The sequence below is a fragment of the Pan paniscus genome, chromosome X (genome assembly GCF_029289425.2).
Source record: "Pan paniscus chromosome X, NHGRI_mPanPan1-v2.0_pri, whole genome shotgun sequence".
Classification (NCBI taxonomy): domain Eukaryota; kingdom Metazoa; phylum Chordata; class Mammalia; order Primates; family Hominidae; genus Pan; species Pan paniscus.
The window spans coordinates 105,438,680-105,453,056 of NC_073272.2; the positions used below are offsets into that span (position 1 = coordinate 105,438,680).

The window sequence follows — 14,377 nt, forward strand, 5'->3', positions numbered from 1 at the left end:
TTATCTTGAAAATCTAAGCACACAAAAACATTAAACAGGGACCTGAGTTTTCTCTTAGTGAAGCTTTTTCTAAGTACACTCACCCAGACCTGAATTTTGAGCCTGTTAAATATTCTCACCAGATTTTAATCACAGGGGTTATTTACCATACCACAACTCAATATTAAAACCTAATCTCCAAACCAGATACATTTGTATTTTAAATGGAAATATTTACACTATAGAATTAAGCTGTTCATTGTGGTGGCAACTAGCCTCATGTAGCTATTAAAATAAAAAGTAAAATGAAAATTAAATAAAATTTAAAAGTCACTTTCTCAGGCACACTGGCCACATTTCAAATGCTCAGTAGTCATGGGTGACTAATGACCACTGTTAATGGACAGTTCAGATACAGAAGATTTCTATCACTGCAGAAAGTTTTGTTGTACATTGCTGCTATAAAAAGGTTCCCAGCTTTATAGAAACGGGTGTTATCTCTTTTCAGTAGTTCACTCCTCAACTGTATTGAACTACATCTGGATATATCATTGGGTGGAAATATGTGGGGGTTAAGATTGAAGAATGTAAATTTGTTTGAGTTCATTGTAGATTCTGGATATTAGCCCTTTGTCGGATGAGTAGGTTGCGAAAATTTTCTCCCATTTTGTAGGTTGCCTGTTCGCTCTGATGGTAGTTTCTTTTACTGTGCAGAAGTTCTTTAGTTTAATTCGATCCCATTTGTCAATTTTGTCTTTTGTTGCCATTGCTTTTGGTGTTTTAGACGTGAAGTCCTTGCCCATGCCTATGTCCTGAATGGTAATGCCTAGGTTTTCTTCTAGGGTTTTTATGGTTTTAGGTCTAACGTTTAAGTCTTTAATCCATCTTGAATTGATTTTTGTATAAGGTGAAAGGAAGGGATCCAGTTTCAGCTTTCTACATATGGCTAGCCAGTTTTCCCAGCACCATTTATTAAATAGGGAATCCTTTCCCCATTGCTTGTTTTTCTCAGGTTTGTCAAAGATCAGATAGTTGTAGATATGCAGCATTATTTGTGAGGCCTCTGTTCTGTTCCATTGATCTATATCTCTGTTTTGGTACTAGTACCATGCTGTTTTGGTTACTGTAGCCTTGTAGTATAGTTTGAAGTCAGGTAGTGTGATGCCTCCAGCTTTGTTCTTTTGGCTTAGGATTGACTTGGCAATGCGGGCTCTTTTTTGGTTCCATATGAACTTTAAAGTAGTTTTTTCCAATTTTGTGAAGAAAGGCATTGGTAGCTTTATGGGGATGGCATTGAATCTGTAAATTACCTTGGGCAGTATGGCCATTTTCACGATATTGATTCTTCCTACCCATGAGCATGGAATGTTCTTCCATTTGTTTGTATCCTCTTTTATTTCCTTGAGCAGTGGTTTGTAGTTCTCCTTGAAGAGGTCCTTCACATCCCTTGTAAGTTGGATTTACAAGATAAAAACAAACAACCCCATCAAAAAGTGGGTGAAGGACATGAACAGACACTTCTCAAAAGAAGACATTTATGCAGCCAAAAAACACATGAAAAAATGCTCATCATCACTGGCCATCAGAGAAATGCAAATCAAAACCACAATGAGATACCATCTCACACCAGTTAGAATGGCGATCATTAAAAAGTCAGGAAACAACAGGTGCTGGAGAGGATGTGGAGAAATAGGAACACTTTTACACTGTTGGTGGGACTGTAAACTAGTTCAACCATTGTGGAAGTCAGTGTGGCGATTCCTCAGGGATCTAGAACTGGAAATACCATTTGACCCAGCCATCCAATTACTGGGTATATACCCAAAGGACTATAAATCATGCTGCTATAAAGACACATGCACACGTATGTTTATTGCGGCATTATTCACAATAGCAAAGACTTGGAACCAAGCCAAATGTCCAACAATGATAGACTGGATTAAGAAAATGTGGCACATATACACCATGAAATACTATGCAGCCATAAAAAATGATGAGTTCATGTCCTTTGTAGGGACATGGATGAAATTGGAAATCATCATTCTCAGTAAACTATTGCAAGAACAAAAAACCAAACACCGCATATTCTCACTCATAGGCGGGAATTGAACAATGAGATCACATGGACACAGGAAGGGGAACATCACACTCTGGGGACTGTTGTGGGGTGTGGGGAGGGGGGAGGGATAGCATTGGGAGATATACCTAATACTAGATGACGAGTTAGTGGGTGCAGTGCACCAGCATGGCACATGTATACATATGTAACTAACCTGCACAATGTGCACATGTACCCTAAAACTTAAAGTATAATTAAAAAAAAAAAGATTGAAGAATGAACTCTCCTCTTGAGGGTTTTGGCTAGTCTATCATCTTCTAATAAATACACTGTCGGGCTTTTTTTTCTACTGGTCAGTATGTGAGGCCAGTGGTACTCCCAGTCCTTCCTACTCTTGATACATTTTTTTAAATGTATCTACCTGGCTATCAGTTGGACTATGTATCTTCTTACATAGATAGAGATATTTGGTAAGTGTACACTTAATATTGAAAACAGAGCAGCCATGTAGGTCTACAGATGGAAGAAAACTTGAACCCCTGCTAATACCCCTGAAAAGAGAATTTAAGATCCTGGCCCCATGAGAATTTTCAGGTGATACTTCCTGAATGGAATCATAAAAATGACCAAAAAAAAAAAAAAAAGAAAAAAAACCAAGGGATTTAACTGATACACTATACATATGAAGGCAATGGCTGTAATCACCATTGTTACTAATGTGTTTTTGGCATTCCATAGAATCTTCTTCTGAGGAAGAAAGTCCTGTGACTGGAAGGAGGTCTCAGTCATCACCACCTTATTCTACTATTGATCAGAAGTTGCTGGTTGACATCCATGTAAGTTTCCATCTTAACACATTAATGTCTATTATTTTTTATTTTCCATTTATTTTGACTTACACATTCTCATATTCACTTGAGGGAAAGGTTAAAGAGTTTATTTTTTTAATTAACATTTTAAAGATAGATTCTCATTGCTTTGTGAATACATAGAACACAAAATCTAGAAATTAAAATTGAAATGGGAAAACAATCAATCAGAGAATATTTTATTTTCACATTCTTGTGTCAGTTAGAACATGTCTGGGAGAGTAGTGATAAAAAGCTGTTTGTAAAACCTAATCTCAGATTGAGGGGTACAGGTTAGATGTCCAACTTTTAATGGCATTCCTTGAGTGATGAGGCAATGCATAAATATAAAACATTTAGTAAAAAACAGAGTGTCCTCTGACTGCATAAATAAAAAGTCTTCCAGCTCTTTGTGAACATGTTTAAATTGTTCTAATGCAGATTTTAAATTGTCCTAATGCAATGTGCTTTCAGATTATTCTATTTCAATTTTGTAATTACCTCTATGCTACCGTACACACATCCCTTCCAGATAGCCCAAAAGTTGTTAAATGATACATACCATACTTAAAAGATGGATTTAGATTAATTTGCACTTTGGAAGTGTTTGAGATACTTTAAGACAACCCATGGCACGTAAAACCAGAGCTGGGAAATTAACATGTCAATTTCAAGAGCTGTGTGTTAATCCCAATGTCAGGGGATAAAACAAAAGGGAAAAGTTACCATTTTTAAGGAGCATCAAATCTCCTGTTCTCTCCAGCATCAAAAGCAAGTGTCCACTCCTGAGCTGACAAGTATGGGTAATTTTTTTTAAGTGAGTAAATTTTGCCCTATGTGATCCAGAAAGGCCACTAATAATCACAGTCTGATGTTTGGGTTTTGACATCTCATCCTCACTAAAATTTTGGCTCCATCTAATGAGTGAACATACTTGTTTCAGTTTAAAATATATTTCAAAATGTTGTCAGCTTGGAAACTTTCCAATCTAGAAGAAAATGAAAGCTACTAGAGGCTACATTAACCTTTCTTGTGCACACAGGTTCCAGATGGATTTAAAGTAGGAAAAATATCACCCCCTGTATACTTGACAAACGAATGGGTAGGCTATAATGCACTCTCTGAAATCTTCCGGAATGATTGGTTAACTCCTGCACCTGTCATTCAGCCACCTGAAGAGGATGGTGATTATGTTGAACTCTATGATGCCAGTGCTGATACTGATGGTGATGATGATGATGAGTCTAATGATACTTTTGAAGATACCTATGATCATGCCAATGGCAATGATGACTTGGATAACCAGGTTGATCAGGCTAATGATGTTTGTAAAGACCATGATGATGACAACAATAAGTTTGTTGATGATGTAAATAATAATTATTATGAGGCGCCTAGTTGTCCAAGGTTGGTTTTTTTGAATTACTTATACTCTCCATGTTTTATGACTGCAGAGCTATTTGCATTTTTGGTTTATTTTCAAAATTTATTACCAAGAGAGTGACCTAATTTCACTTGCATTTTAGTAAATAGTTTGATTGTCAATAATGTATTTTAAATTGTTCTAATGCAGAACATCTAATTTTGTGTCATTTTCGTATTTTAAAATAAGCATTCAAGTATTTATTAGTTTCTTTATAACTGGAATTGTCTAGATGCTTCTGTTAAAATTACTGCCACTGAATCATCCTACTCTATAAAACTATACTGAGTATGAGAAAGGACAACAAAGAAAGTGTGTAACTTAACAAGCATAAGATGAAGTCTTGGTATTTGCAAACATAGCTATTCATTTCTCAAACTTTTGTGATATCACTATATATATATATATATATATGAAATTTAAGATGATCTTTATCTGTTTAATTGGTGGAGAAATTACCAAGAGCTCTTTTAATTTTTTCCAACCAAAAAAGTCTATCAAGAATTCCATTATGAAATAAATTTACTTTTAGAATTACCACAGGCACGCATGTTTAATTTTGTTTCCTATGCAAAAAGAGAGCATTGACACATTTTGTTAAGCTTAGTATTTTTAGCAATTAATTAAATAACTTAGTTCCACAAGACATGGGGTATGTATTGCTGAACTTCCTTGGTGGGAATAGTAGACCAATGGAGTTCTATAGCAAAGCAGTCAGTACACATGTTAGAAAATCAAGGCACATGTTGAAATGAACACAAACTAGATATACTGCAAGAAGAATTAATCATGTTGTGGTTGGGCTAAAACATAGGCTTAATCATTCATGTGTCTGTGAAGTTGCTAATGCATGAAATAGTATATATTTAAGAAAAAAACTGCATATTCTTGCTGTTAACCTAATACATGCACCTAACAAAGAATACAAGTTCTCTTCCCTCTGCCATCCAAATGCATCTGAGAAATTGGTGGTGGCTATGGCTTTAATCATTACATAAGACTGAGAAGACATAGGGGCATTTTTATTTTCTTTATCATACCAGTAGTGTTCACATAGAACAAAGACAAGCCTGGGCATGGTAGATATGTATAAGACACATCCTAATTCTGTTCTACTTGCTAACTTTCAAATGTGTTTTTATTGCGTGACTTTCTTTCATTAATTGGAGCTTGTTGTCAGGGCAAGCTATGGCAGAGATGGAAGCTGCAAGCAAGATGGTTATGATGGAAGTCGTGGAAAAGAGGAAGCCTACAGAGGCTATAGAAGCCATAGAGCCAATAGAAGCCATGGAGGAAGTGCAGCCAGTGAGGACAATGCAGCCATTGGAGATCAGGAAGAACATGCAGCCAATATAGGCAGTGAAAGAAGAGGCAGTGAGGGTGATGGAGGTAAGGGAGTCGTTCGAACCAGTGAAGAGAGTGGAGCCCTTGGACTCAATGGAGAAGAAAATTGCTCAGAGACAGATGGTCCAGGATTGAAGAGACCTGCGTCTCAGGACTTTGAATATCTACAGGAGGTAATGCACCATTTGAAAAGCAGATTGAACTCCTCTCATTGCGAATGTGTTTCTTCATGGGACATGTAGCATTTCTAGCCATTCCAAATAGATTTTCATCATATACCCCAAGGCCTTAAACATTTTTAATTATAGGTTTGTAGGTGGATCCTTATTACCTCTAATTTGGGTGGTTCCTATTTACTTCCAAAGACAAAAATCTCTTATTTGTTTGCCTTTATTACTCAGATCACATATTTGAGGTAGTGTCTCTCGACACACACTTTTAAAAAATATTTTAAAAAATTAATTGACACCTAATAATTGTATATATTTATGGGGTACAGAGTGATATTTTAATATATTCAATTTGTAATGATGACATCAGGGTATTTAGCATGTCTATCACCTCAAACATTCATCATTTTTTTTGTGTGTTGGGAACAATCAATATCCTCTCTCCTAGCTATTTGAAAATATGTAATGAATTATTGTTAATTATAGTTACCCTATAGTGCTATAGAATGTTAGAACTTATATCTCCTATCTAGTCATGCATTTGGATCCTTTAACCAGCCTTTCTCTATCACTCTCCTGTACTCCTCTTCCCAGCCTCTAGAAACCACTATTTACTCTCTAGTTACTTGAGACCAATTTTTTAGCATTTGCATATGAGTAAGAACATGTGGTTTTTATCTTTCTGTTCCTGGTTTATTTCACTTAACATTGAGTCCAGGTTCATCCATGTTGCTGCAAATCACAAGATTTCATTCTTTTTTATGGCTAAATAGCATTTATTTCTGTATATATGTCATGTTTTCTTTATCAATTCATCTCTTGATGGATGCTTAGGCTGATGCCTTATTTTGGCTATTGTGATTAGTACTGCAGTAAATATGGAGGTGCTGATAGCTCTTTGATACACTGATTTCCTCTTTTTTTAAGATATGTACCTAGTAGTGGAATTATTGGATCATATGGTAGTTCTATTTGTAGTTTTATAAGGAACCACAATACCATTCTCCATTGTGGGTGTAGTAGTTTACATTCCCACCAACGGTATATAAAAGTTCCCTTTTCTCCACATCTTCACCAACATTAATTTTTTGTGTTTTGATAATAACCATTCTAACTAGGATGAGATAATATCTCATTGTGGTTCTGATTTGCATTTTCCCGATGATTAATTATGTTGAAATTTTTTTTCATCTATCTGTTGGATATTTCTAAGTCTTCTTTTGAGAAATGTCTATTCAAATCATTTGCCCATTTTGTTTATTATACTTTAAGTTCTAGGGTACATGTGCACAACGTGCAGGTTTGTTACATATGTATACATGTTGGATTATTTGCTTTTTTCTGTTGAGTTGTTTGAGTTTCTTACATTCAGGATTTTAATCCCTTGTTGGACGAATAGTTTGCAAATATTTTCTCTCATTCTTCAGGTTGTTTCTTCACTTTGTTGATCATTTCCTTTTCTGTGCAGAAGATTTTTAGTGTGATATAATTCTATTTGTCTATTTTTGCTTTTGTTGCCTGTGCTTTGGTCCTATTCTTTTTTCCCAAACCAATGTCCACAAGCATTTTCTTATATTTTCTAGTAGTTTTATGGTTTCAGATCTTACATTTAAGTCTCTAATCTATTTTGAGTTGATTTTTTTATAAGGTGAGAAATAGGGGTCTAATTTCAGTCTTTTGCGTATGGATATTTAGTTCTCCCAGCACCATTTATTGAAGACATTGTTCTTTCCCCAGTGAATATTCTTGATGCCTTTATCAAAAATCAACCACAATGAGATAAATGAATATGTGGATCTATTTATGGGTCCTTTATACCGTTCCATTGGTATGTGTGTCTGTTTTTTGGTTGCTGTAGTTTTGTAGTATATTTTGAAATGTGATATTGTGATGCCTCTAGTATTATTCTTTTTCCTCAGGATTGCTTTGGCTATTCTAGGTCTTTTTTGGTTCCATGCAAATTTTAGGATTTTTTTCCTATTTCTGTGAAGAATGTCATTGGTATTTTCATAAGGATTGCATAGAATCTGTATATTGCTTGGGATAGTAGGGTCATTTTAGCAATATTAATTCTTCTAGTCCATGAGCATATGTTGCCTCTCCTTTTGTGTGTGTGTCCTTTTCAGTTTCCTTCATCAATGTTTTATAGTTTTTCTTGTAGAGATCTTTCACCTCATTGGTTAAATTTATTTCCAAGTATTTTATTTTGTAGCTACTGTATATGGGATTGTTTTTGTGATTTCTTTCTCAGCTAGGTTATTGTTGGTATATACAAATGTTACAGATTTTTCTATGCTGATTTTGTATCTTGCAACTTTACTGAATTTGTTCATCAATTCTAAGAATTTTTTGGTAGTGTCAAAGGATATTCTATTTATAAGATCATGTCATCTGCAAACAGACACTCTTTAACTTCCTCTTTTCCAATTTGGATGTCTTCTATTTCCTTCTCTTGCCAAATTGCTCTGATTAGGACTTCCAGAACTAAGTTGAATAAGAGTGGTGAAAGTGGATATTTTTGTCTTATTCCCGTTCTTAGAGGAAAGAATTTCAGCTTTCTCTCATTCAGTGTGATGTTAGCTGTGGGTTTTTCATATATGGTTTTTATTGTTTTGAGGTATGTTACTTCCATACCCAAACTGTGGAGAGTTTTTATCACGAGGGAATGTAGAATTTTATCAAATGCTTTTTTTGGTATCTTTTGACATGATCATATAATTTTTGTCTTTGAGTCCATTGATGTGATGTATCATGTTTATTGATTTGCATATGTTGAATCTCCCATGTATCCCTGGGATAAATCACACTCGATCATGGTGTATAATATTTTTGATATGGTATTGGATTCAGTTTGCTAGTATTTTGTTGATTATTTTTGCATCTATCTTCATCAGAGATCTTGGCTTGTAGTTTTTGTTTGTTTGTTTGTTGTAACTGTTGTGTCCTTATCTGGTTTTGAGATCAGAGTCATATTGACCTCACAGAATGAGTTTGGAAGAATTCCCTTCCCTTCAACTTTTTTGGAATAGTTTGAGAATCGACATTAGTTCCTCTTTAAATCTTTGGTAGAATGCAGCACTGATGCCATAGGGTACTGGACTTTTCTTTGTTGGGAGACTTTTTATTGCTGATTCAATCGCATTATTCATTATTGGTTTGTTTAGGCTTTCTATTTCTTCTTGGTACAATCTTGCTAGGTTGTATGTGTCCAGGAATTTCTCCATTTCCTCTAGATTTTCTAATATGTTGCTGTGTAGTTTTTCATAATAGTCTCTTATGATTCTTTGTATTTCTGTGGTATCAGTTGTGATGTCTGCTTTTTTGTTTCTGATTTTATTTGGGTCTTTTATACTTTCTTGTTAGTTAATCTAGCTAACGGTTTGTCCATTTTGTTTATCTTTTCAAAAAGCCAAATGTTCATGTTGTATTTCTTCTGTGTTGTTTTTGAGTCTCAATTTCATTTACTTTTGCTCTGATTTTTATTATCTCTTTATTTCTATTAGTTTGGGGTTTGGTTTGTTCTTGCTTTTCTAGTTCATTGAGGTGCATCATTAGATTGTTATTCAAAATCTTTCTACTTTTTTAATGTAGTCATTTATTGCTATAAACTTGTCTCTTAATACTGCTTTTGCTGTCTCCTGTAAGTTTTGGTGTGCTGTGTTTCTATATTCATTTGCTTCAAATAATTTCTTAATTTCCTTCTTATTTATTGGCTAATTGATGTTCAGGAGCATATATTTTTAATTTCCATATATTGTTACAGTTTTGAATGTTTCTCTGGTTATTGATTTCTAGTTTATTCTATTTTGGTCATAAAGGATACTCAATAATAATGTTGATATAGAAAAATGTTTTGAGACTTGTTTTGTGTCCCAACATATGGTCAGTCTTAGAGAATGTTTCATGTGCTGATGAAAATAATGCATATTCTGCAGCTGTTGGATGAAATGTTCTATAAATGTCTGTTAGGTTCATTTGGTCTATGCTGCAGTTTAAATCCAATGTTTCTTTGTTGATTTCTGTGTAGATGATCTGTCCAATGCAGAGAGTGAGGTGTTGAAATTCTCAACTATTATTATATTGTAGTTTATCTCTCCCTTTAGATGCAATAATATTTGCTTTATATATCTGGGTACTCTAGTGTTTGGTCCATAAGTATTTATAATTATTATATCCTCTTGCTGAACTGATCCTATTATCATAATATAATGTCCGTGTTTTTCTCTTTTTTACATTCTTTGACTTTTAACACCTGTTTTATCTGATATAATTGTAGCTATTCACGCTTGCTTTTGATTTCTGTTTACATGGAATATCTTTTTCCATTTCTTCATTTTCAATCAGTGTGTGTCATTACAGGCAAGGTGAATTTCTTATAGGCAACATATAATTGGGTATTATTTTTTTATTTTTATTTTTTTACTTTTTAACCATTCTACTAGTCTATATGTTTAATTACAGAATTTTGTCTGTTTACTGTCAAGTTTATTATTGATATGTGAACACTTACTCCTGTCATTTCGTTAATTGTTTCTGGTTGTTTTGTGTATCCTTTTTTTTCTATTCTCTTATTGTTAATCTATGTTGTTAGGTAATCTTTTGTAGTAATAAGGTTTGATTCCTTTCTATTTCACCTTTCTATACCTGCTTTACAAGTTTTATAATTTCATGTTTTCATGATAGTTGTTATTGTGTTTTTCCTTTCAGATGTAGGACTCCCTTAAGCATTTCTTGTAAGACCTCTCTAGTGGTGATGAATTCCTCTGCTTTTTGCTTATCTGGAAGAGGCTTTATTTCTCCATTTCTGAAGGATTGCTTTCCTGGTGATACTATTTTGGGCTATCAGGTTTTTTCCAGCACTTTGAATATATCATCCTATTCTCTCCTGGCTTGTAAGGTTTCTGTTCAGAAATCTGCTGTTAGTCCAATGAGGATTTCCTTATATGTGATAAGACTCTCCTTTTGCTGTTTTTAGTATTCTCTCTTTGTCACTGACTTCTGACAGTTTCACTGTAATTTTCTTTGGGAGGAACTTTTTGAGTTGAATATATTTGATAACCTTTGAGCTTCCTGAAACTAGATGTTCATATCTCTCTCCCAAGACTTGGGAATTTTTCAGCTTTTATTTTATTAAATAAGTTTTCTACATCTTTTCATCCTTCTGGAACCCCCGTAATTCAAAAATACGTCCTCCTAATGTTGTCCCATAAGTTCTATAGGCTCTCTTTATTCTTTTTTTTTCTCTTTTTTCTTTTCTGCCTGAATCATTTTAAAAGACATGTCTTCAAGTTCAGAAATTCTTTATTCTGCTTGGTCTAGTCAGCTGTTGAAGCTCTGTATTGTATTTTTTAATATTATTCATTGAATTCTTTATCTTCAATATTTCTGTTTGGTTCTTTTTTAATGATACCTATTCCTTTGTTGAATTTCTCATTCAGATCATGATTTTTTTAAATTTCATTGATTTGTCTATCTGTATTCTCTTGTATCTTGCTGAATCTCCTTAAGATCATTATTATTAATTCCTTTTCTGGCACTTCACTTTTTCTTTTCTGTTGGGTCTGCTACTGGAAAATTATTATGTTCCTTTGAAGGTATCATGTTTCCTTATTTGTTAATGTTTCTTGTGTCCTTGTGTTGATATCTGTCCATCTGATGGAGCAATTGCTTCTTATAATGTTATGGAGTAGCTTTCATAAGGAAAGACTTAGTCCATAGATGGGTCCTGGGGTGTTGGTTGGGTTGGGTGCATTGACTTTGGTTCTGGGTGGATGCAGCAGTGTGGTCTCTATGCTGTAATATACATTAGCAATGTTTGCTAGTACCTCACTGGCCCAGGCTGCAAAAGTTTGTGGCAGAGGTGGCACACCTTTGCCAGGGGTGGGCTTGCCAGGCTGTTTCTCAGTCCAGAGGCAAAAGAGCACATGCGGTGGGTTGGGTGGCTCAGGAATTTGCCCTCCAGTGTTGAGCTATCATACTACTTCTCTGGGCAAGAGTGTGGTCACACAGGGTGGGACAGCTAGCTTGGGGTCTGGCTTACTGGGATCAAGGCTGCTGAGCTGTTTCTCTGGCCAAGGTTGCAAGTGCACAGCAGTTAAGCCAGCCTAGAGTTGGCTTCGCCAATGTGCAGTACTGGAGTTATGGCTGACCTTTCCTGGGCCCAAGATCTGAGCAGTCAGGGTCACAGCATTTCAGCCATCAGTTGGGGCTTGGTGAAATGACAGTGGAGCTGCAAGACTGGAGAGGCACAGTGTTTACTGGCCCCCAGAACATAGTGTATTTCAGCAGTGGCTCTAGATTGAAGATGGCGCCAGGCTGCAGCAGCTTAGGTCATGGGTTGGTGGGAAATGCACAACTTTTGCTCCTTATCTGGAGCAATGCAGACACATGAATTTCAGGCACCTTCCCAAAATGAACTCAGGGCTTGTGAGGACTATGAGATTCTCCTGTAGTAAGTACTACAGTTGTCTGTGGTGGCAATTGGGGCTGATGAGAGTCTTCTGCTTACCTTTTCCCAATAAGGAGAATTTATTCCGGGCTCTGAGCTGATCATGGTAGGGGAGATGGGGCAGCAGAAGCAGAGTACCTCACTTCCCTCTCTTTGCTGCCATTTTGAGATTCCATGCTACACAGTGACCTCACCACCCCATCACTGCACTCCAACACTCTCCCTCAGACACACCAGTTGAACTCTGTTTATTCATTCTCTTTGTCCTTTTTTTGTGAGGGGGACAAGCACCAGGTGCCACCAATAAGCTATCTTACTGACATCACTCCAACTGGAACCGATTATTTTTTCTGAGTTTTTTTTATTGTAGTAAAATATGCATATCATAAAACTTACCATTTCAACCATTTTTAAGTGTACAAACCAGTTGGATTTATTACATTCAGAATGTTGTGGGATTGTCACCACTATCCATTTTCAGGACTTATTTTTTTTACCATCCCAAACAAACTAAACAATTAAGTCTTGTTTCCCCCCTCCTCTAACCCCTGATAACCTCTATTCTACTTTTTTTTCTTGGTGACTTATATAAGTGGAATCATACAATATTTGTCCTTTTGTGTCTGGCTTATTTCACTTTTTAGGTTTTCAGAGTTTATCCACATTGCAGCATGTATCAGAATTTCATTCCTTTTCAAGGGTGAATAATGTTTTATCTTATGCATTCACCACATTTTGTTTATCCATTTATCTACTGATGGAAACTTGGGTTGTTTCCACCTTTTGGTTATTGTGAAAAGTGCTGCTGTGAACATTGATGTACAAGTATCTGTTTGAGTCCCTGCTTTCAGGTTTTTGGGGGGTATATAGCTAGGAGAGGCATTGCTATATCATGTAATCAGGCTATGCTTAACTTCTGGAGCAACTGATAACATAAAATTTTAATTCAAGAAATATACTGTGTTTAGACAATGATTTTGTCATTCACAAAACATTTATTGACTTTATAAATAGGTTTAAAATACTCAAGTAGTTGACAGATGCTACATCAATAGAAATTATCACACATAATATTTTCTGAACCATGTGGTATTTGAACTCATTCTTGAGAAATGGGGAGTATCTGGATATCTGAAAACACAGGTGGAACTCCAGACAGAAAAAAGATTATGCCAGTCTACTCCCCTAGCCTATTTTCTTGTCACACAAACTGGCTTTGGAGATGCCATGCTCTTTCATGAATCAGCGCTCCTGTGCAAGCTGTTTCCTCTGGAAGGCTGCCCCCTCACCTCTTCTCTGCTTGGTAAATTAGTAATCCTTCATGGGCCAAATCAAGTATCAACTTTGACTTCCCAAGGCAGAGTTATATATCCCTTCCTCTCTACTTACAAACCTTTTGTCCATAGTTCCAATTTAGTACTTATGGTATTATTGTTAGTTATTTTATTTTTTTTCTTTCACACTATATTGTGAACTCTTAAAGGAAATAATTATGTCTAATCCTTCCATGATTATTTGTCTACCAACTCACCCAACTTCAGTGTCTAACCAAGGACATGGCATATGATAGGCACACAGTAATTATGGAATAAATCAATAAAGTTTGAAAAGAAAGAAAAAAAGGAAGGAAGGAAATTTCCTGGATGGTTTCTAATGGGAAAGCAGTGTCAGTGGGAAAATATCTATGTCTGTCTGTCTATCTATCTATCTATCTATCTATCTATCTATCTATCTATCTATCTTAATTAAAGACATTAAAACAGGATGTCCCAACGTAAGTTTCATAGCAACCCTGGTTATCTCCAGTTATCTCAAGGAATGTTTTGGAAATTTATAGAGGAAGTGGATCTTCCTTTCATTTTAATTTAAAAAGGACATGGTGTCATACCATGTTTTTGTGGTTGAAAAGGTCATAAAAACCAGTCTTTTGCAGAATAGCACAGCTCTCTCAGTGCCAAGAATCACTGTTTAGACACAAAGATGAGCTTATCAACAGAAGAACTTACCAACAATAGTTGACATATTTTCCCACAGGACAGGGCATACCACATAAATTGTCACATTTCGTGGCTTTTATCCTTGAGTATCTTCTTTGTAAGTTAATGG

General features: G+C 35.4%; 1 protein-coding gene across 1 annotated transcript in view; it reads left to right on the plus strand.

Annotated features, from left to right (window-relative positions):
• Nucleotides 1-14,377, plus strand: part of NRK (Nik related kinase) — a 136,832-nt gene that overhangs the window by 97,869 nt on the left and 24,586 nt on the right. Inside the window, exons 17-19 of the mRNA XM_063601537.1 lie at nt 2,777-2,874; nt 3,929-4,293; nt 5,490-5,826. Coding sequence (XP_063457607.1) covers nt 2,777-2,874; nt 3,929-4,293; nt 5,490-5,826 — 800 coding nt within the window. The remainder of the gene's footprint in view (nt 1-2,776; nt 2,875-3,928; nt 4,294-5,489; nt 5,827-14,377) is intronic.